The 24,463-nt window shown below is 46.3% G+C and overlaps 1 protein-coding gene across 35 annotated transcripts in view; it reads right to left on the minus strand.

Moving 5' to 3' along the window:
* Positions 1 to 2,779: 2,779 nt before the first annotated feature.
* Positions 2,780 to 24,463, minus strand: part of CLASP2 (cytoplasmic linker associated protein 2) — a 229,824-nt gene continuing 208,140 nt past the window's right edge. For all 35 annotated transcript variants that reach the window (XM_038767129.1, XM_038766976.1, XM_038767065.1 and 32 more), the window contains 8 exons: positions 20,201 to 20,307; positions 18,957 to 19,113; positions 15,739 to 15,967; positions 14,571 to 14,764; positions 14,121 to 14,249; positions 11,164 to 11,370; positions 8,128 to 8,244; positions 2,780 to 4,930 (listed from right to left, as the gene is read on the minus strand). In XM_038767129.1, coding sequence (XP_038623057.1) covers positions 4,844 to 4,930; positions 8,128 to 8,244; positions 11,164 to 11,370; positions 14,121 to 14,249; positions 14,571 to 14,764; positions 15,739 to 15,967; positions 18,957 to 19,113; positions 20,201 to 20,307 — 1,227 coding nt within the window. In that variant the 3' untranslated portion in view covers positions 2,780 to 4,843. The remainder of the gene's footprint in view (positions 4,931 to 8,127; positions 8,245 to 11,163; positions 11,371 to 14,120; positions 14,250 to 14,570; positions 14,765 to 15,738; positions 15,968 to 18,956; positions 19,114 to 20,200; positions 20,308 to 24,463) is intronic.

The following is a 24,463-nucleotide window of genomic DNA, read 5'->3' on the forward strand; positions in this document are numbered from 1 at the left end:
CAGACGTGGCAGAGTCGGGATTCGAACCCATGACCTCTGACTCCAAAGCCCGTGCTCTTTCCACTGAACCACGCTGCTTCTCTAATCCTTGAGAGCAAGGATTGTGCCTACAAACTCTCCACGGAGTTAGCACTCAATAAATCCCAGTGATCTACTGATCGAGGCCCAGCTCTAGCACGGATATATTCCAAATACTTACCGACCCCAAATTGGTCATTCAAGCTCCCCTTTTCATTAATTCAGTTGTATTTATTGAGCGCTTACTGTGTGCAGAGCACTGTACTAAGCGCTTGGGAAGTACAGGTTGGCAACATATAGAGGCGGTCCCTACCCAACAGCGGGCTCACAGTCTAGAAGGGGGAGACAGACAACAAATTAAGAAAATAAAATAAATAGAATAGTAAATATGTACAAGTAAAGTAGAGTAATAAATCTGTGCAAACATATATACAGGGGCTGTGGGGAGGGGAAGGAGGAGAGGAAGAAAGGGGGGCTCAGTCTGGGAAGGCCTCCTGGAGGAGGTGAGCTCTCAGTAGGGCTTTGAAGGGAGGAAGAGAGCGAGCTTGGCGGATGGGCAGAGGGAGGGCATTCCAGGCCAGGGGGAGGACATGGGCCGGGGGTCGATGGCGGGACGGGCGAGAACGAGACACGGTGAGGAGGTTAGCGGCACAGGAGAGGAGGGTGCGGGCTGGGCTGGAGAAGGAGAGAAGGGAGGTGAGGTAGGAAGGGGTGAGGTGATGGACAGCCTTGAAGCCCAGGGTGAGGAGTTTCTGCCTGATGCGTAGGTTGACTGGTAGCCACTGGAGATTTCTGAGGAGGGGAGTAATGTTCTTAATTAACACTAACCAGGCTTCAGTAATCATGACGCAGTAAATCCGGTTCCCTGCATGGGGACTTCTTTCTTCAGGTGTACGCCCGGTTCTGAACGGCTGCAGTCCGCGAAATCCACGTGCTGTTAACGGTCGGCGTCCGCCGGGATCCCAAAGCTCCAACGGGCATTACGACCCATCGCTGCAGGAAATACGATCTCTCCCCACTGCGGCCCGACCGCCCCAGCTGAGCTGGAGCTACTGCGAAGGCAAGTTCTCGGCCAATGTTGTGCAACAGCAAGAGCTGTGGCTGGAAGATCTTAGCCCGAAAGCATGGAGGCTGTGCGGCTCCGGACTGTCCATCCCTAACAAGTTTTGGCCTGGTGAACTGGGCCCGGGAGAGGCAGAGGGATGATGATTTCCTCACAGGGCTTTGGTGAGACGACCAACAAAGCGGTGGAGGAGGAAGAGAGCACTCCTCCCTCCTCTCACTCTTCCCTTCTCCTCCATCCTTTCCTCAGGCCCTTGAAGTTCCACCCTTAACGCCCCACCCCCAAGTTCAAAATTAAAATCAAAATTAAGTTACAGGAAACTTAACAGCGCTTAGTCCAGTGCTCTGCACACAGTAAGCGCTCAATAAATACGATTGATTGAAATACACACGCCTGCAAATCCTAGAGAGGATTGCGGTTACCGTCGATTTACGGAGGAGGGGAAACGTCATTTTGATCCTCTTTTTTGAACCGGGCGACAGGCACCAAATCAAAGTCGCTGTGGGTGTGGAATTGACAGGAACCTAGTCAGGAAAAAAAAAAGCCAGTAATACATGGTGAAATCAAATTAGTTCGATAATCCCAAAGTCAAGATTCAAGACCGGCTTTTTCTAGGCTCTGCGGCGTGGCTAGGTCTTTCGCACCGTCTCTTTCTCTCTCTCTCCATATATATATATATATATATATATATATGGAGCTATATATCTATAGATATATACATAGATATATATCTATATATCTCTCTATCTATATATCTCTCTATATATCTCTCTCTATATCGATATATAGAGATATATATAGATATCTATAGATACAGATATCTATATATCTCTCTATATATCGATATATGTATATATACACACACACACACACACACACACACACTTGTACACACATACCTTCAAACTTAGGGAGACTTTCTGGAGATTTTACATTTTAAATTGAGGTTTGCTGCACCAAATGATTCAAACCACCAATCATATACTTGGTATAATTATATACACCAATTATATATATATATATATATATATATATATATATATATATAATTATATATATATATATCTTCTGATGTTCTTTTCCCCATTCTAATTCCCACTGTTCTCTGAGGTGAACTTGGAAAATGAATGCATTGCTACTGAGTTCAAAACTCCTTTAATTAGATGGCTACCTGAAGAGGGGACCTTCAACTGGTGTACTCAGATCAGGTTTAAGAAATTCTATAGTTTCAAATGACGGCTTAAAGTTCTCTGACATATCTTTCCTCGCGTGCTCCCATTAACGAAACCATCTAATCTTAATTGAAGGCCTTACCTTAATGACGAGAGACGGTTAAGAGATGACGCTGAAAAGCAGTGTGGCTCAGTGGATAGGGCACGGCCCGTGGCCCTAAGCCTGCTGCGTGCCTTTGGGCAGTTCGCTTCACTTCACTGGGCCTCAGTTACTTCAACTGTAAAATGGGGATTAAGGCTGCGAGCCCCACGTGAGCCATGGACTGTGTTCAACCTGGTTAGCTTGTATCCACACCAGCGCTTAGTGCTGTGCCTAGCGCATAATAAGTGCTTAAATACCATAAAAAAAGACTACTACAGCCTTTCCCCACCTTCTCAGATTAGATTTCCCAGGATCTTCCACAAAATCCGTTCTCAGAACCGGAGACTTAGTCGCAGGACATGTTTCAAATAAGACAGGAAAGCAGCTGGTCTAACCTTATTCATTTTTTTCAAGTAATGTTATGTACATTTTTATTGCCAGTATATGCACAATGGTAAGCGGAGAACTATAAATACACAATGTCATTAACAGTAGAAAACAACAAGAATGTTACATATGCAGGAAGGAGGAGGGGGAGACACTATTTTCCTGATGCAATTGCTAAAAAAGAAAAAGGGGAAGAAGGGAGGGAAGGTCAATGACAAGTAATGACATATTTTGCCTTTTTTTTAAAGTTTTTACATACATTTCTACAATTTTATTCAATTAAACAAAACTACACCTCTGCAACAACAGCAAATCGCTTGGCTAATAACCATGTCTCAACTCTCCGGCAAATTCACTTTACACCAAGGTGGGGAAAAAAAAAGAAAAAAAAACCCAAAAATCAAGATGCATAATTGCAGGTATCAGAGGAACACCACATTCAGCCAATTTGCCTTGCACTCAAACTAGCTAAAAAGTGTATTAGTAGTTTATGATATTTGGCTGCACGTTAAAGAAAAGGGACCTTGATTGACGAGTAGAAATTGAAAAATAAACAAAAAAAAAAAACCCCTTCAAAAACACCTTTATGCCAGTTCCCCCCAAGACACTATGGACAGCAGCTCAGGAAAAAGTAATCACCCTGAAGAGGTAGAGAGAATTTTAGCCTCGTACAGGAAGACATCCTTGCCAATGATATTTTCTCTCTCGGCTTGACATCTTTTAATCATGTCAATATCACGGTCCAAAGAACCAGTACCCCCATTTCTTGGTGATTAAATTGAGAAAAATCAGGGACACACTCACTTGATTATTTTTCTGTTTCCATTATCAAGTTTATTCATAGGTGAACCTGATGTTCATAAATACAAAAAAGCATTATTCACAATAAAGATTTCAAAAAAAAAATCTGCGAAAAAATCCCCCCCCCCCGCCCCCCATTTCCGTTTCTTAAATCCAGACAGCTCTTGAAGCGATCCAAGAAAACTACGCAAATCATTTGGTGCGGCTTTCTAACTCGTCCAAAAAAAAAGAAAATTACAAGTAACAAGATCAACAGCGACGGTGACTTTCTCGGTTCCTCCTCTCCCCCAGCCTGATTCCCCCGCAATGCACCCGCAGGAGGTCGCGGAGCTTTTTAAGAGTCGCCGGTTCTGCCGCAGTCGGGAGACTTGTGGATGGAGAAGTGGTAAGGGTAAAGGTAAATACCAGCTAAATATGCTCCGATAGCCGGCTCTCCGTGCTGGATGCATTGCCCTCCCGGGGAATGGGGGGAAAGGGAGGGAGGAGAGAGGGAAGGGGTGATGATGTGCAGTTTCTGGCTCTCCTGGCCCTTGCCTGCTCGCTTGAAAGTCTTACAGAAGAGGCAACAGACTCAACGAACAACATCGGCTTTGGAGATCTGGTTTGACTCCAGTTTCTCCTCACCGTCTTAGCGCGCGCGCGAGGCTTCAGGATCCTCCAAGAGAGTGGGAAAGAGGATCGTTCCCCCCGTACCACGGATGGAACCGAGCTGCGGGTCAGAAGAGGGCTGCTTGGTTTCCCATCATTTTCTGTTTCTCGCCAAAGGACATGATACTCAAACTAAACTCGAAGTAACGACTTAAAAAAAGAAAAAAAAGTTACCCTGCAGCCAAATAAAAGCCAAAAAAAAAAAAAAAAGTTCAGTTTTTGTAAGCTTTTTAACGCTTTAGGCATTCCCGTTGAATCAGTACTTAAAATTTTTTATACACTCATAACACTGACGGAGGTTAATGGGGCGACCCACGGAGGAGTGCGGACAGCTTAAAACGGTGAATTAGGTATGAAAAAGAATTCATGTTGACCAACTGATGGTAATACTGTTCTCTTTCGATTTGGATTAACTCTATCGCAACAGTTACATGCAGGTCGTGGGCAACCCCTGGCAAAGGAAAAGAAAGCCAACCCAAAAACAAAAACAAAAACAAAAAAAAAAAAAAGGAAAAAGGAGAGAGAAAAGAAACGAGTTTCCAAAGGTCGATTTGAAAATTTTCCTTCCCCTGATGAGGGTCCGTCTTTCCATGGGGAGACCGGTCCGCTGCGTTAACTCTGCCCAGAAACGTCGGTCGCTGGGTCGCCGCCTCCCAGCCCACTTTGAGCCCGCTTGATGTACAGGTTCAGTAATTTCATCTGTGGGGCCAAGCCAGACAACATCGCGTTAGGGGCACGAGTGCCTCGGTTTGCAAAAAGAAAATTGAGACGTTCCCCCAAAGCGTCTTGGGGAGAGGTCGCATGTCCCCCCCGCCCAGCGACAAGGTCCCTTAAGGACAAGGCGTTTTCCTAAATCGTGCGAAAGGAAAATTGAGACATTCCCCCAAATTGTCATGGGGAGAGGATGCACGCCCCTCCCACGGCGACAGGGTTCCCTTAAGGACCAGGCGTTTTCCTAAATCGTACTACCAAAAAGCAGTATAGCTGGAGAAGAATTTCGAGTGTTTCTCTTGTTGAGTGCCGTGCCACTTCTTTAAACAGGGGAGGACATCCTCTAAGTGCCATAACCGGCAGCTCCCCTCCGCCCATCGTTTATTAGTTGCTGGAAGGCAGGGAACGAGTCAAAATGGGGCAAGACAAAACTTCACTTTGACTCCTGGATGACCAAAGGTATCACAGAGAGTGAACAACGTAAGCTCACTGTGGGCAGGGAATGTGTCTGTTTGCTGTTGTGCTGTACCCTCCCAGGCGCTTAGTACAGTGCTCTGCACACACCCTCCGCCCATCTTTTATTAGCTGCTGGAAGGCAGGCGACGAGTCAAAATGGGGCAAAACAAAACTCCACTTTGACTCCCCAGGGGAATATCCAGCGACCTGAACGACCAAATTTATCACAGAGAATGAACCATGTAAGCTTACTGTGGGCAGGGGACGTGTCTGTTTACTGTTGTACTGTACCCTCCCAAGCGCTTAGTACAGTGCTCTGCACACAAAAGGCACAATAAATACTGAATGAATGAACAAGCAGGTTCCTGCCTGGGAAATGATGGCCCCTGGGGCTCACGTGTCCTTTTAATCGAGGAACATGGAATGGAGAAAGTCATATTATAAACAGAGAACACCAAAAATATGAGAATTAGGCAACAGGCATCCTGTATTTCAGATTTCCTACATGACTATGCGTTCGGGGAAGTCTTCCCACCAACCTCGCTTAAACTGGGGAAAAATACAAATCAGGGAGCCCGGCCTGACTCACACGGTTCTACCCCCAGCCCTGCCACGTGCCTGCTGTTTGACCTTGGGAAGTCACGTGACTTCTCTGGGGCTCAGTTTTCTCACCTGAAAATGGGGAGGAAAAACCTGCGCGGCTCATACGCGACACGCACTGCAACTGAACTGACTTCCGTGCTCACGCCTAATAAATATCAGGGATGTATTAATATCCACTTAACCAGGGTCTGTCAAGACTCTGGGTCCCTCCCATTGGGATAAACATCCCCTCTTTGCACTTTCGGTCAAAATGGAAAAATGATGGTTCCCTAGCCTCGGCATCTGGAAGAACGGATGAATCTCTGACCAGATGCTCTCGGGAAGAGAGAAGGCAAAATAACCAAGGAAAGGAGCTTGTAAGAATGGAGGGTTTTAGTCTGATTCAGTCACCCGGCCTGGTGCGAGGATCCGGTGATACAGGACTGATTCTTTAGGGGTGAACAGTGGCTATTTATTAAAGAAGAAGGATGAAACCAATCCACAAACTTGCAAGGAGCGTGGCTAAATTATGATTATCCATGGCTAAGAGACACAGGAGCGGGGGGTTGCGGGGTGTGGAATGAAATCCAGTCATCTCAGTCATGCCCTACTGAGAGCTCACCTCCTCCAGGAGGCCTTCCCAGACTAAGCCCCTTCCTTCCTCTCCCCCTCGTCCCCCTCTCCATCCCCCGCATCTTACCTCCTTCCCTTCCCCACAGCACCTGTATATATGTATATGTTTGTACATATTTATTACTCTATTTATTTATTTTACTTGTACATATCTATTCTATTTATTTTATTTTGTTAGTACGTTTGGTTTTGTTCTCTGTCTCCCCCTTTTAGACTGTGAGCCTACTGTTGGGTAGGGACTGTCTCTATATGTTGCCAACTTGGACTTCCCAAGCGCTTAGTACAGTGCTCTGCACACAGTAAGCGCTCAATAAATACGATTGATTGATTGATTGATTGATCTCAGACAAGAGAATTAGCTGCTTTCCCGTTGTCTCAGAGGGGTGTAGTTGAATAGGGATATCATCAAAATGCAGACAGAGCAGGGACAGTGCGCTTAAGACCATTCTCAAACTGGAATCTGGTTTGGTAAGGTATTTGTTGAGCGCTCACTACGTGCCAGGCACCGTTCTCAGCAAGGCGATCGAGAAGTAGCGTGGCTTAGAGGAAAGAGCCCCGGCTTGGGAGTCAGAGGTCGTGGGTTCTAATCCCGGCTCCGTCACTTATCTGCTTCGTGACTGTTGGCAAGTCATCATCATCATCATCATCAATCGTATTTATTGAGTGCTTACTGTGTGCAGAGCACTGTACTAAGCATTTGGGAAGTACAAGTTGGCAACATATAGAGACAGTCCCTACCCAACAGTGGGCTCACGGTCTAAAAGGGGGAAGTCACTTCACTTCGCTGTGCCTCAGTGACCTCGCCTGTAAAATGGGGATTAAGACTTTGAGCCCCACGTGGGACAACCTGATTACCTTGGATCTACCCCAGCCCTTAGAACAGTGCTTGGCACAGAGTAAGCGCTTAACAAATACCATCACCATTATTATTATTACCCGTTATCGATTCCAGGAGAGCTAATTTCTAGACTGTGAGCCCGCTGTTGGGTAGGGACCGTCTCTATACGTTGCCAACTTGTACTTCCCAAGCGCTTAGTACAGTGCTCTGCACACAGTAAGCGCTCAATAAATACGATTGAATGAATGAATGAATGAATGAATGAACTAAGGCCCAGTGTACCTCGGAGAAGTGGCTAGAGCCTGAGCCTGGGCAGCAGCAGGTCATGGGTTCTAATCCTACCCGGCCACTTGTCTGCTGTGTGACCTTGGGCAAGTCACCTCACGAACCTTGGCCTCAGCTCCCTCATCTGTAAAATGGGGATTTAAGAACGTGAGCCCCATATGGGGCAGGGGCCGTGTCCAACCCGAATTGCCCTGTATCTACCCACGTGCTTAGTGCAGTGCCTGGCACACAGTAAGTGCTAAACGACGACCAAATCTCTATTACAATTATTATTAATACCGCAGCATCTCCTCAAACCAGTTGTCACGCAGCTTTCTAGAGAATGATTTGTCACCCCACCCATCCTCAGAGGACAGGTAGTTTGTCCGTTCACAGTTCCTCCGGTGCTTACTTTGCTCCCGGTGAGTTGGCTGAGATGTGGTTTCAGATCTTCCCCGATTACCGCGTGGATGGCAACAAGGCAGAAGACGCAGGCTTTCCGGACACTGCTCTCGGAATTGTCATAGCCCTGGGGAGAACGAGCAAACGTCAACACTGCTCCATTTAAACGTTAACGGGGCCAAATCAGAACGTGCCAACACTTCGGTGACAGATGCTTTGTTAAGCCTTCATTAAATGCTTCCCTCCAAGTTCTTTAAACATACACGAAGAAGCAGCACGGCAGACAGGATACAGCACGGGCTTGGGACTCATGAGGACTGGCCCTGCTATCTGCCTGCTGTGGGACCTTGGGTAGGTCACTTCGCTTCCCTGGGCCTCAGTTTCCTCAACTGCAAAATGGGGATTAGGACTGTGAGCCCCATGTGGGACCAACCTGGTTAGCTTGCATCTACCTACCCCAGCCCTTAATTCAGTGCCTCAAACACGGTAAGTGCTTAACAAATACCATTAAACACACACACACACGGATGTTCCATAGCCATCTCTATATTCCGTCAAGGCCTTTAGACTGGTGAACCACAGGGATTAGGGAAAGTTGAGTCCCGAAAGTGAGAGAAAACTTCTACAGCCATCGCAGAAATGAGACTATTTTGCTGGTAGCAATAGAATTCACTGAGTGCCTCTGCACAGCTCTGTGAGCTTGAGAAACAGACAAAAGCAGTAAACAATGTGCTCCGTGACCGCAAGAAACTTACAAAATAATGGGGAAATCTACGCATCAACTGGCAAAGTGCAACGATTAAAGACGGCGGAAGAGCTAACAGGTACAAATGAAGGATATTTGATAACAAATACAATATATGAGGGCTGAGGCGGAAGATGGGATGGCATGACAAAGAAGACGGGAGGACTTGGCAAAAAATGCCTCCTGAAGAAAATGGCTTTTAAGGAGGAACAGGTGCTGAAGGTAGGACGTGTCTTTTAATCACCTGTCTCTCCCCACTTCAATCTATACTTCACGCTGCTGCCCGGATCATCTTTGTGCAGAAATGCTCTGGGTATGCTACTCCCCTCCTCAAAAACCTCCAATGGCTACCGATCAATCTGCGCATCAGGCAGAAACTCCTCACCCTGGGCTTCAAGGCTGTCCATCCCCTCGCCCCCTCCTACCTCACCTCCCTTCTCTCCTTCTACTGCCCAGCCCGCACCCTCCGCTCCTCTGTCGCTAATCTCCTCACCGTACCTCACTCTCGCCTGTCCTGCCGTCGACCCCCGACCCACGTTCTTCCCCTGGCCTGGAATGCCCTCCCTCCGCAAATCCGCCAAGCTAGCTCTCTTCCTCCCTTCAAGTGCTTAGTACAGTGCTCTGCACACAGTAAGCGCTCAATAAATACGATTGATTGATTGATTCAAAGCCCTACTGAGAGCTCACCTCCTCCGAGAGGCCTTCCCAGGCTGAGCCCCCTTTCTCCTCTCCTCCTCCCCACCCCCCCGCCCTACCTCCTTCCTCTCCCCACAGCACCTGTACATACGTTTGTATAGATTTATTACTCTATTTATTTTACTTGTACGTATTTACTATTCTATTTATTTTGTTAATGATGTGCATCTAGCTTTATTTATATTTATTCCGAGGACTTGACACCTGTCCACATGTTTTGTTTTGTTGTCTGTCTCCCCCTTCTAGACTGTGAGCCCGTTGTTGGGTAGGGACCGTCTCTATATGTTGCCGACTTGTGCTTCCCAAGCGCTTAAGTACAGTGCTCTGCACACAGTAAGTGCTCAATAAATACAATTGAATGAATGAATGAATCAATCAATCATTCTGTGATGTTTGAGCACTTACTGGAGGCAGAGCAGTGTAATAATTGCTTGGGAAAGTACAAAAACCCCGGAGTTGGAAAACATGACCCCTGAACTCAAGGACCTTACGGTCTATGGGGGGGAGGCGGACATTAAAATGGGTTACGGAGAGGAGAAATACATCAACCACTCAATGGTACCCATTGAGCTCTTACTATCTGTGACCTTGGGCAAGGCACTTAAACTCTCTGTGACTCAGTGACTAAGATGGGGGTTGAGACTGTGAGCCCCACGTGGGACAACCTGATTACCTTGTATCTACCCCAGTGCTTAGAACAGTGCTTGGCACGTAGTAAGCGCTTAACAAATACCATCATTGTTAATAATAATAATAATAATATATATTATTATAATATATAATATATTATTAATAATAAAGAAAACAGCGCAACAAGGAACACAGGTTTGGGAGTCAGAGGTCGTGGATTCTGATGCTGGTTCAGCCACTCGTCAGCTGTGTGACTTTGGGCAAGTCACTTAACTTCTCTGTGCCTCAGTGACCTCCTCTGTAAAATGGGGGTTGAGACTGTGAGCCCCACGTGGGCCAACCTGATTACCTTGTATCTACCCCAGCGCTTAGAACAGTGCTTGGCACGTAGTAAGCGCTTAACAAATACCATCATTATTAATAATAAAGGAAACAGCGCAACAAGGAACACAGGATTGGGAGTCAGAGGTCGTGGATTCTGATGCCGGTTCAGCCACTTGTCAGCTGTGTGACTTTGGGCAAGTCACTTAACTTCTCTGTGCCTCAGTGACCTCCTCTGTAAAATGGGGGTTGAGACTGTGAGCCCCACGTGGGACAACCTGATTACCTTGTATCTACCCCAGCGCTTAGAACAGTGCTTGGCACATAGGAAGCGCTTAAACACCATCATCATTATTATTATTATTATTATTACATGCAGGGTGCTGTTCTTCCCCACGAAACAAGTAGCTTCTGGGCAACGCTCCCCGCGAACGGCACGGGCCGGAAAAGCTGCATTACTGTGCGTCCGTGGCCGGGGCGTGAGAAAGACACTCGCAGTACAAATTCCAGGCGGGAGATGGTTGCCCAACCGGCAAATCCACAGTGATTTCCTACAGGCCCCTCCGGCATCGGTTCCGGATCCTTGTCCCCCATCATTAGCTCACGGTTACCGTTCCCGGGCCGCGTTCTTCATCTCTGCCTCTCGCTCCTTACCTGGATTAGCCCGGGCACGATCTCGGGCAAGAGCTGCGTCAGCGTTTCCTTGGACACCCTCTCGATCACTTTGGTCTGCATTTTGATGGCAGCCAGGTTGATGGGGTAGTCGGCAGTTTGGATGATGGGGCAGAGCACTTTGATGCACTGGTCGGGGCTGATGGAGGTGGCTAACATCGAGGCCGCTTCTTCGGCCGATCTCACCACCTAAACAGACGGAAAGCCCGAAAAGTGAGGCTTCGTTTCCAAGCCGGAGCTGCGTGTGCCAACAAGCCAGAGGTTCAGGGGGGACGCTAGAGTCGATCAATCGTATTTATTGAGCGCTTACTGTGTGCAGAGCACTGTACTAAGCGCCTGGGAAGTACAAGTTGGCAACATATAGAGACGGTCCCTACCCAACAGTGGGCTCACAGTCTAGAAGGGGGAGACAGAGAACAAAACCAAACATATTGACAAAATAAAATAAATAGAATAGATATGTACAAGTAAAATAGAGTAGTAAATATGTACAAACATATATACATATATACAGGCGCTGTGGGGAAGGGAAGGAGGTAAGGCAGGGGGATGGAGAGGGGGAAGAGGGGGAAAGGAAGGAGGGGTGCCAATGCTTATGACCCTCCCTCTGCCCATCCGCCAAGCTAGCTCTCTTCCTCCCTTCAAGGCCCTGCTGAGAGCTCACCTCCTCCAGGAGGCCTTCCCAGACTGAGCCCCTTCTTTCCTCTCCCCCTCGTCCCCCTCTCCATCCCCCCGTCTTACCTCCTTCCCTTCCCCACAGCACCTGTATATATGTATATATGGTTGTACATATTTATTACTCTATTTATTTATTTATTTATTTATTTTACTTGTACATTTCTATCCTACTTATTTTATTTTGTTGGTATGTTTGGTTCTGTTCTCTGTCTCCCCCTTTTAGACTGTGAGCCCACTGTTGGGTAGGGACTGTCTCTATGTGATGCCAATTTGTACTTCCCAAGCGCTTAGTACAGTGCTCTGCACATAGTAAGCGCTCAATAAATACGATTGATTGATTGATTATGACCAGCTCACAGGACTCGCTGCTACGTGGAATTCTCACCTTTCTGGCGCTTCTTTCACTCAGTCATCTTTATTGAGCGCTTACCTGTGTGCAGGGCACTGTACTGAGCACTGGAAAGTACAATTCGGCAACAGACAATCCCTACCCAACAACAGGCTCACAGTCAAGAAGGGGGAGACGGACAACCAAACAAGTAGACGGGCATCGATAGGATCAAAATTGATAAACAGAATTATATAGACACATCGTTAACAAAATAAATAGAATAAATATGTGCAGATGTCCACAAGTGCTGTGGGGTGGAGGAGGGGTAGAGCAGAGGGAGGGAGTAGGGGTGATGGGGAGGGGAGGAGGAGCAGAGGAAAAGGGGGGCTCAGTCAGGGAAGGCCTCCTGGAGGAGGTGAGCTCTCAGTAGGGCTTTGAAGGGGGGGAAAAGAGCTAGTTTGGTGGATGGCACCTACGCTGGGTTCCAAGTTCTACGGGGCAATGGGGTGCTTAGTTGCCCTCCTTGACAGCTAGCTTTAATTACAGCTTGATAAACGCCAACCAGTCCGTCATGCACCCTCCATCGTCTTTCTCGATCAGTTGTATGTATTGAGCGCTTACTGAGTGCAGAGCACTGGGCTGAGCGCTTGGGAGAGTATGGCCGTCGGCAGGAATTCATCATCATCATCAATCGTATTTATTGAGCGCTTACTATGTGCAGAGCACTGTACTAAGCGCTTGGGAAGTACAAATTGGCAACATATAGAGACAGTCCCTACCCAACAGTGGGCTCACAGTCTAAAAGTTGCAAATAGGAATTGCAAATCTACCAATCACTGTGATCAGCAACAGCAGTATATACGCTCGTTGCATCGGGCACTCGGGGCCTGTTCCCTTAAGGAAAAGAGCCCGCCGCCTATTCGGTCTTCGGCCTTACCAATAAAACCTTATTAAAACTTTCAGTAGTCACATGCTGACTAATTCTTTAGTCGCCCGGTGACCTTGGTGGCCATCCAGAACAACCGCCGCCATCAGTTTGGTGCCTGCATCTTAAAACTAGATAACTTGGTTAGTGCTGGTTTAATGTAGTGGGACCTACTTGTACATACTTCTCTATTTATTTTATTCATCATCAATCATATTTATTGAGCGCTTACTGTGTGCAGAGCACTGTACCAAGCACTTGAAAAGTACAATTTGGCAACATATAGAGACAGTCCCTACCCAATAGTGGGCTCACATTCATGATGTGCATATAGATATAATTCTATTTATTCTGACAGTTTTGACACCTGTCTACATGCTTTGTTTTCTTGTCTGTCTCCCCCTTCTAGACTGTGAGCCCGTTGTTGGGTAGGGACCGTCTCTATGTGTTGCCGACTTGAACTTCCCGAGCGCTTAGTCCAGTGCTCTGCACACAGTAAGCGCTCAATAAATACGATTGAATGAATGAATGAATGAATGAATGATCGCTGCCCACAAAGAGCTTAGAGTCTAAGGGGTGAGACGGATAATAAAATAAACTACGGAGAGGATACCGTGGAGGATAGCAATATGTATGCCAGCGTTGGGGATGAGAATCAAATGCATAGGCACCATGGAGGGGGGGGAGAAACCAAGGCTTAGCCAGGGAAGGCCTTTTGGAGGAGATGCAACGGCAGTAAGTCAGTCATATTTACTGAGCGCTTACTGTACTAAGCGTTTGGGAGAGTACAACAATATAACAGACATTCCCTGCTTACAAAGAGCTTCCAGTCTAGAGGGGACGGGAACAGCGGTACAGCAGCCGGGATCAGAACCCACGTCCTCTGACTCCCAATCCCGGGCTCTTTCCACTAAGCCACGCTGCTTTTCGATCAGTCGCCAAACCCCGGAGCGTGCGAATAAGGCACCGTGCTAAAACCCGACCACCGACAAAAAGCCAACTCACTTCTTTATGAGGATCCTTGTGGGCTTCCAGGGTCTTCATAATCGTCAGCTCTGCGTAATTTTTAAACCTCGCCGGCTGGTTCCTTAAGATTTCTCTTAGGACTTTCAAGGCCAAGGCTCTAATTGCATGCTGAAGAGAAGTATTTTTTTAAAGGCGTTAGCGGTTTGGTAGAGAGATACACCCTAAGAGACAGTTGCCGTTAGGTGAAAACTTGAGGCATTCGAGTTTGTAATGAAGTGTGTCGCTTCTGTAGCCAAACTTGTAGAGTTTACGTTATAGAGCAGAAACCAAGCCCCACTCTCCTAGGCTGTGTTTCTTCACCTTTCATTCATTCATTCATTCGTTCATTCGTTCATCCAGTCGTATTTATTGAGCGCTGAGTGCACAGCACTGTACTAAGCGCTTGGAAAGTACAGTTCATCTCTTACCGGGGTACACAGACACACTTGCCTCTTTGTCCCCAAGGGTTTCGAGCAACAGCAGCAGAATGGTTTTGAAGTGCTCATCCCAGACCCCAAAAGCCTCTTCTTGGGTCAATTTCATAAGCTCAAACAGGGCGGCCTTTCTTTCTTCCACGCGCTCATTGTGGTTAGACAATTCTTTCAGCAGTTCGGCAACCAGGTCCGAATGGTCCAGGGAGAGGTCTTTTAAAACAGGAAACGGTCACATTGGAAAGACAGTTTATCTTATCGGCAATCCGACCCTTGTTACTAGTTCCTCGTCGGGCTGTATTTTTCAAAGAGTCACATGTGGGCGAAACGGGTTTTGGTACTCTCCCAAGCACTTCGTACAGTGCTCTGCATAAATACCACTGATTTATTTATAGGCAAACTACTATTTTGAAAGCCCTAAGGTTAAAACTACATTTCCGGCAATACCTTTTGTTTGGTCTAGAAGGATGTGTTGCCGCTTTGGTTCAGTGGACTCCAACGCTAACATACAAGAAGAGGCAAACTGCGTAAAACTGTGATGCACAGTTGTGAAGCAGCATACCATATGGCGCTCAGAGTCACTCAACTTGAAGCACTTCAAAAAACATTTGGGAAGAAGGGGTCTGAGGGTCGTTATTGTTCTTATTATTATTATGGTATTTATTAAGCACTTGCCATGTGTCAAGCACTGTCCTAAGGGCTGGCGTAGATACGAGTCCATCAGGTTGGAAACAGTCCTTGTCCCACATGGGGATTCCAGTTTAAGTACAGTTATCTCCACTTTCTCAGAGAATGACACAGCCAAAGCAGAAGGAGGAAAGTCCCAGGATCCAACAATAAATACCCGGACCAGAACAGGCTAGAATCTGAAAGTTGGCCCTCCAAAGACTATGTTGAAAATTATCCGGTATGGGAACAAAATTACCCAAAGTCTCCATCATGTTTTGTAAGCCTGAACAGGAACGATGAAAAAAAACCAGTAACATCAACAACTTCTCTGGGCCTCAGTTTCCTCATCTGTAAAATGGGGATTACAACTGGGAGCCCCATCCGAGATATGAATCTGATCATCTTATATCCATTCCAGGGTTTAATAAAAAAAAAATATTTCAAAATAAAAAATCTAAAAGAAAAAAATCACACCACTTGGAATATTTTAGGTTTGGCGACACTATCCCACAACTCACCATCGGGAAACTGCTCTGCGTCGTCGTCAAACATGGCTTCCTTCAAGGCGGATTTGTTGAAGGAACTGATGTTATCGGAGTAATTGTAGGGGTTATAATCCCGGGACCGGGGAGACGAGTGGGCGGGCATCGTGTTGAGCAATGAGGTTTTATTGTCGAGCGCCGTTCGGCCGGAATCCACAGTATCACCTGCTGCTCGGGGATCGAGCAATCCAGAACCACTGCAGGTCTGTTGGAAATAACAGTCATAATCACCATCAGAATAATGATGATGAGGATGAGACATTTGTTAAGCTCTATGTGCCAGGCCCCGCACTGAACACTGGGGTGAGGACAAGGAAATCGGGGTGGATCCAATCCCTGTCCTTCGTGGGGCTCACAGTTTTAATCCCCATTTTAATAACAGTAATTGTGGTATGTGCCAAGCACTGTAATAATAATAATAATAATAACAATAATAATAATAATGGCATTTATTAAGCACTTACTATGAGCAAAGCACTGTTCTAAGCACTGGGGAGGTTACAGGGTGATCAGGTTGTCCCATGGGGGGCTCACAGTCTTAATCCCCATTTTACAGATGAGGTAACTGAGGCACAGAGAAGTGAAGTGACGTACACAGCTGACAATTGGCAGAGCCAGGATTTGAACCCATGACCTCTGACCCCAAAGCCCGGGCTCTTTCCATTGAGCCACGCTGCTTCTCAAATACTGCTTCTTAGGACTGTACTAAGAGCCGGGATGTATACAAGCAAATCGGGTTGGACACAGTCCCTATCCCGCATGGGGCTCACAGTCTTATTCCCATTTTATAGATGAGGTCACTGAGGCACAGAAAAATTAAGTGACTTGCCCAAGGCCACACAGCAGACAAGTGGCACATATGAGGTCACTGAGGCACAGAGAAGTGAAGTGACTTGCCCAAGGCCTCACAGCAAACAGGTAGCGGAGGCGGGATTAGAACCCAGGCTCTTTGAATTCCCAGGTCTGGGCTCAGTCTAGTAGGACCTGCGGCTATTCAGGCACGGCACAATTGTAGCGAACATTTCAGATCGATTTCCCACCCCGCAATATCTTCTGGGGCAATGGAAACACTCCGTTTTAAATTTGCAAAATATTTCTTCATCTCCTATAGCTAAATAAGCTATAGAGTTTGAAATAGTGAAAATGAGAAGGGAAAAGCTTTTAGCTTAAAGGACGACGCAAAGAACCGCAAGCCATGAAAACACTGCCATTCACGGCGGTGAATATAAAGCTATAATATAGCTATAAGTAATAATATGATATTATTATAATATTATATATAATATATTATATATAATATAGCTATAAAGCTATATTTACGAATGCAAATTGAGGTATTATGCCAGAGAGGTACACCTGTGAAACATTAGGAGAAATGAGGAAAGCTCTATTTGCCAACATCTGCATGCCAACGTAATACACTACACCAGTAATAGTGATCTAAGTCGAGTTCAATCTTTAAGTACAGATAATCTGCTAAAAAATTCCCTTCTCTACTCTTTCAGAAGACCATGAGCCATAAATTGAAACTGAAAACCTAACCTGTAAGAAGACTTTTCAAAACCGTTTTCTGGAAGTCCCCCAAAAATTTGGTATAATGGAAAGAAAAAATGAACATTGAACAAAAAAATAATAAAGACATTCAGGCGCAGCAGTATGAATTGACTTGCCTGCTGTGTGATCTTGATCAAGTCGCTTCACTTCTCTGGACCTCTGTTTCCTCATCCGTCCAATGGGGATTAAATACCCATTCCCCCTTCTCCTTAGACTGTGAGGCTCACGTGGGACGGAGACTGTGTCTAATCTACCTCAGTGCTTGGCCCACAGTTAAGTACTGAACAAAATACAATTATTATCATAATCACATCCTCCCACTACTACCTCAGCACTTTGGGGCCACCTTCTCATTTCTGCCCTTATAACCACCTCTAGTACTTTCGTTTTTATCGATCGAAACGTGATTATTTGAGTGGTTTCTCATTCACCACCATATTTTTCTTTCCATTATCCTCCTACGTGTAAATTATTTTGTATCTGTCGCATAAACAAAACCATATTTCGGGAAGATAATCTGGGCAGTAGTGTCAAGTAAGGATGAAAGGGAAGAAAGGACAGAGATAGGGAGCCCAGGGCGGAGGCTAATACGGTAGGCTAATCGTGCTATAAAGAGCGCTTATACAGGTTTGGGACTTTTCTCGTGAAAACACAAGAGCAGATCCTGGGAAACGTTTTTGAAGGATGAATTGACCGAATTTACTGACAGTGTGAGAGCTGAGTGACAGGAAAGAGTCAAGGATGACGCCAAGACCGTGAAATTCTGCAAGAGGGAGGATGGGGTATTATGAACAGTCCTGATGGGAAAGTTGAGAGTGGAGGGGGAAGAAAGACAAGAAGCTCCAGTTTGGACATGTTGGATTTGAGGTGCTGTTGGGCCAAACGGGGAGAGACATCCTGAAGGCGGCAGGAAATGAAAAGTTGGAATTATGAGAAGGTCCCGGCTCGAAAGGCAGATTGGGGAATCACAGCTGAGACCGGACAAGCGGGCAAGCTCCCCAGAAGAGTGAGCACGGAATTTGAAGGGGACCCAAAACAGAGCCTTGCGGGAGGACCCCACAGGAGAACGAGAGGTGGAAGAGGAGCCAGAGAACGGAATTGAGGAGGAACAGTCAGAGAGGGGAGAAAATCAGAGGACTACCACTTAGGCAAAACTCTCTTCAGCTTAACTCCAAGGAGATGAGAGTGGTTGGTGGTGTCAGAGGGACCAGAGAGATAATAAAGGATTAGGATCTAATAGAGTTCACTGAACCTGGCAATGAGTGAGTGATTGGCATTGGTTTAGTATTACGATGATATTATTTAGCATTTGTTTTAGCGTTATACTTGGTGTACATGAGCAAATATCATGTTAAAATGACAAGAGCGATTGGAACAACTGCAGAACTATAAAGCAGGTTATAAGCGAGAGAGGGGGAAAAAAAAAGACCCAAACTGACCCTTCCTGCCAAATGGCTATTCAAGTAAGAGAAATACGGGCAAGAATACACGTGACTCCAAAATCGCAGATTCAAAGAACAAGGGTAGATTTAGAAGGATCAGGTAGTTCAGTATGTAAGTTCGTTTTAGGCTAATCCAAAATTTCAAGCATTTCGAAAAGCAGCCAAATGTCCACGCGTGCCTGACTTTTCCATACTCACCGAGTCTCCATCCCCATCTTTCTTGGAGTCCCTTTTCAACGGCTCGTTCATATCTTCTTGACTCCGGAAGCTAAAATTCTGGATTGCTTCTGTCACCCCTCGGAGAGAGCTATATATATCTTCAGAATTCATGTTTTCCGTGTCATAGTCGAACGCACTATGAAGAAGAAAACGGGAGCTTTGAAAGATCAACTTTCAACCATTACACAGCTGCTTCAGAACCACGCCCCAAGATAATGGCAAGGATGGGGCACCGCTGTCCTTCTTCGACAGCGGTGATAGGTGAGAGAAGTCTTGCTTGATTCAGCCCAGATGTGTCACTGCCCTTTCTCCTACATTCCACCTGGAGGAAGCTGTGTCCTGACTAGAATCCGGAGTAAATGCAACATACATCTGTAAATCTCCTCCTGGAAGCGACCAGAGAGGAATGACCATCTTTTTGTAATCTGAGGTGCTTGCTGGGCAGGGAGGGCGGTTGTCACCCATTCTATTACCTACAAGAGGGGCCTGAGAAAGGAGCGGGTTTTCTTCTCAGGTGGCATCACTGGGGTGACCTGCCATGAGATATTGGGGGGGTGTTGAGGGATGGGGAAGGGAGCCTTTTGAGGGGGGCCACTGCTGACAGATCTGCTCTGAGGAATGCCCTCTTTCAAGGATCCAGAGTCCAGCATGCTCAACGTCGGCGTTACGTTGAGGAACAGGGGATTGCTGTCCTCACAGCTCCAGAGCCTAGAGGATGGACCCGCATCTATAATATGAAGGCCTCACACTTGTTGAATCAACACTGCTCCTGGTGCCGTGTTTTAGCACCCTACTGTATTTTAGAAAATACTCGTGTCAAGACAGTTTACCTCTACGGATCAAACCCCAGGTGGCTTGGTGGTTTGCCCTACTACATGTTGGGTGCCAAGCCAAATTTCTATTCAAATCAGGGAGAGCCGTGAAGGGAACAAATTAAAAAAAAAAAATTCAGTGATGGGAAGCTCCCGCCACAGTCAGGATTCCTCTGCCTGGGAAGGCATTGGATTCCTGCTTTTTCTCTGGCTTTGGAGACTGGATCCCTGCTTTTTCTCTCTCTCTTTGCTAATGCTCTTGGCTAGACTGTCTTTATTTTCATCCAAATGCGCCAAACTGAAGCCAAGCTGCTTTCCGCTAAGAGGGGCACGTCTTCATATAAAAGGTAGAGGGAACTTTCCTAAGACTCACCCCCCCCCAATCCCCGCCCATTAAGGGTAACACCTCACCTGGGAGACAATGTGTTCTGGGAAGTATTGGTTGGAGACGTGAGAGGACTGGACCAATTTGCTGGTGACCGTGAAGTAGGTCTTGTTAAAGGACTCCCCACTGAACCCTGAAGCGAAAAATAGGAATGTGAAATGTTTAAAAAAAAAAAAGAACAAAAAAGGGCAGTCAAAACAGCAAGCTTAACACTGAAATAATTACACCCCCTAAAAGAGAGGTGGGCAACATATAATCTCCAACTCTGTCTGGACAGCAAATATATTTGTAAAATACTAGACGAGACTATCTATTTCAGCTTTGAGTGTGGACCGGATGTGAAGAACACTGCAGTGCTCTGCACCCAATAAGCGCTCAATAAATACGATTGAATGAATGAATGCAGGCAATAAATGCCACAGCGCTTTTACAGTTACCTGTAAAGTAAGAACTGCGACCACCAATTACTCTCTTTGTGTGGACTCAACTGATTACTAAACCTTAAATGAATTACCTTCCCTATATTTTTACTCTCCCCATCGAGTTGCCTCCTGGAACTTTTCCACTCCCACCTAATAAAGGTCATTCTCATATTCTCTTGCTCATTACTGGTTGCTTATAAACATGCCAAGAATCACCACCTTAAGAAGCCACCAACATCTGCATCCAAGTAGCCCCTCTAACTCTCTCCCCTGAAGGACACTCCAACTGCCTCTCATCCATTTCTCCCAACTACCCTCCCCTTCCCTTAAAATTCAGATTGGGCATAAGCTTAATGATAATAATCATTTTTAAATCATTATGGCATGTGTTAAGCGCTTACTATGTGTGGGCACTGAATTAAGCGCTGGGGTTGGATACAAGCAAATCGGGATAGACAATGTCCCTCTCCTTGTGGGACTCAAAGTCTCGATCTCCGTTTTACAGATGAGGTGACAGTCACAGAGAAGTGAAGTGGCTTCCCCAAGGTCACACAGCAGACAAGTGGCGGAGACCTGATTAGACCCCATGACCTTCTGACTCCCAGACTCATGGTCCATTCGTTGAGCGGTGCGGCTTCTCCTTAAATTGTGCATAAACAAACTCAAACTGTAAACTCCTTGTGGGCAGGGAGCACGGCTACCAACTGTGTTGTATTGTCCTCTCCCACATTCTTAGTACAGTGCTCCGACACAGTAAGCGCTCAATAAATACTAATTCACTCATTCAATTGTATTTATTGAGCGCTTACTGTGTGCGGAGCACTGTACTAAGCACTTGGAAAGTACAATTCAGCGACAAATAGAGACAATCCCTGCCCACAGTGGGCTCCAATGAAAGATTGATTGATCCTGAAGCTCTGTAATGGAGCAGAGGGGCTGTTACCCAAAAAACCAGGCCAACAGCTAGGGCGGAGGTCCACTCTCTATCTTAGATTAGGACAGAAAGAGGGGTTTTGAAAGGAAATGTCAGGTACCTGGGTCTTCAGATTCAGCCTGGGACAGGGAGGAGGGAGCGAGACAATATGGATCAGGGGTGGGGACAAGTCATCTTCAGCCAATGAATGGCCAGAGGGGCTGGCTCGACTCAGGAGGATTGGGAATGGAACGGTCGATGAATGTTATTTACTGACGGCTTCCTCTGCACAGAGCTTGGGAAAGTAATTTTAGACTGTGAGCCCACTGCTGGGTAGGGACTGTCTCTATATGTTGCCAACTTGTACTTCCCAAGCGCTTAGTACAGTGCTCTGCACACAGTAAGTGCTCAATAAATACGATTGATGATGATAATCATAATTCCGGTATTTGTTGAGCGCTTACTTTGGGCCAGGCACTGTACTGTGAGGGGAGTACAACCAAATCAGATTTGACAATATACAATATAATACAGTTGGAACATGCCAACTCTAAACGAGTTGGTAAAAGCTGGCGGGGCAAGCTGGCCAAGTGGAAAACAGCAGGGGCCAGGGAATCGGAGGGCCTGGGTTCTAATTCTGGCTCTGCCAGTCGCCTGCTGTGTGACCTTGGGCAAGTTCCTTACCGTCTCTCGGTTTCACTTTCCTCTTCTGCAAAATGGGGATTCAGTCCCTGTTCTCCCTCCCACTTAGGGCCTATCCTATATAGGGGGCTCAGTGTGTGTCTGATCTGATGAGCGTCTCTCTACCCCAGCACTTACAACAGACACGTAGTAGGCCCTTAACAAGTACCCTAAGAATAACAACAGTAAGAGTAGTGAGCATGTAACCAATTTGATAATACCATGATGATAATGTGATCCTTGCCCACAAGGATCTTCCAGACTACAGGGGAGACACACAACACAATAAACTGCAGATAGAGGAAATAGTGGGCTCCTCTTTGCATCTATATTTGACATGCTTTAGGTTTTACTTTTATGCGGGGGAAAGAATCACGTGTCTGCGGGCTTGGGAAAACAAATGGCTGCTGAAGCTCTCCTGTTGGATGCCGCACCTGACTGGGGTCATTTCATTACAATCTTTCCATAAGAAGAAGTTAAACCCTTCTCGCTCCCCCATCCCCCGGACTATAGGTCTGCCTGACCAGGGTTTAGGGGTTTGCTCCACCCCAACCTAGGTTCTCCTTGGCCCAAATCCAACAAACAATGAAAAATGAGGGCTCTGACTGGATGTACTCTCTATTTTTTTTTTAATGCAGACTCTGGCCACCCATTCATTCAATCGTATTTATTAAGCGCTTACTGTGTGCACAGCACACAGAGAATAGTCTTCTCTCCTTTGCAGGGAGACAGGCAGCAAGAGGCTTGAGCGATTCTGTCATCCTAGTCCAAACCATCTCAGGTTGGTCTCAGCCTGTGTGAAGGTTTTCCCCAAAAGACTGGTGGTGGCGGGGAAGATGGCTTGGCCTCAGGCCCACATTAAGTCCTACCACAGGGGAACCAGGGCCAGGCAGATGTGCTGTTCCTCAAGCTACGCTCAACCAGCTCTAACTGGTGGCTCTGGAACAATCTCCAAAATGCTCCGGAAATAAATCTGTCTTACGGTATTTGCTGCCCCTGCCCCTTCCGGAAACTTCCATCTTTTCTAAAGCTTATCAGTACTGCAATGCATTTTAAATGGGATCTGCCAAGTGTGAGAGCAGTAGGACGACACTGGCCAGAGGAAGAGTGATAGACACTTCTGGAAATGTGTGCTCCTTCAGGCCTCAAAAGGAAGGAGAAGTGCGTTTTCTAATCAGTCGAATTTACTGAGCATTCACTGTGTGCAGAGCACTGTACTAAGCGCTTGGGAAGTACAAGTTGGCAACATATAAAGACAGTCCCTACCCAAAAACGGGCTCATGCCATTCCCTGCTCACAATGAGTATACAGTCTGCAGAGGGAGACAGCCATTAATATAAATAAACTGCAGATTTGAGCGTAATTGCTGTGGGGCTGGGAGGGGGATGAATAAAGGGAACAAGTCAGGGTGAAGCAGAAAGGAGTTGAAAAGGAAAAGAGGGCTTAGTCTGCCATGTGTGTCCTTCTTCCTTAGAGGGAGAGGAAGGCGGAGAGGGGAAGAGAGATAGTGAGAGAGAGAGAGAGAGAGAGAGAGAGAGAGAGAGATAGTAGGTATGTATGTGTATAAACAGGTAAAACATCCCTTGTCCTATTTATCACCATTCTTTCAGAAAAACACAAACAACAACAACAAAAAAAAACCCTGAAATTGAGAATGAACCAGTATAGATAACACAATTCAGGGAATAATTTGCAATGCAAAGATATTTTTATAATAATTGTGGTACTTGTTATACGCTTACTATATAACAAGCACTGGGCTAGATAAAATTAGATCACATGCACTTTCTCTAATAATAATAATGTTGGCATTTGTTACGCGCTTACTATGTGCAAAGCACTGTTCTAAGCACTGGGGGGATACAAAGTGATCAGGTTGTCCCATGTGGACAGTCTTAATCCCCATTTTACAGATGAGGTAACTGAGGCTCAGAGAAGTGAAGTGACTTGCCCAAGGTCACACAGCAGACATGTGGCAGAGCCGGGATTCAAACCCATGACCTCTGACTCCAAAGCCTGTGCTCTTTCCACTGAGCCATGCTGCTTCCCTAATGATGGATAGTTTAAGTGGAAGAGAGGTACTGAACCCCCATTTTACAGATGAGGCAACTGAGGTACAAAGAAGTTAAGTGGCCTGCCCAGGGTCACATCAATCAGTGGCAGTTATTGAGCGCATACTATGTGCAGGGCACTGTGCTAAGCGCTTGGGAGAGCACAAGGCAACGGAATTAACGGACACGTTCCCTGACCATAAAGAGCTTACAGTCTAGAGA

Source organism: Tachyglossus aculeatus, chromosome 2 (assembly GCF_015852505.1).
Source record: "Tachyglossus aculeatus isolate mTacAcu1 chromosome 2, mTacAcu1.pri, whole genome shotgun sequence".
NCBI lineage: Eukaryota > Metazoa > Chordata > Mammalia > Monotremata > Tachyglossidae > Tachyglossus > Tachyglossus aculeatus.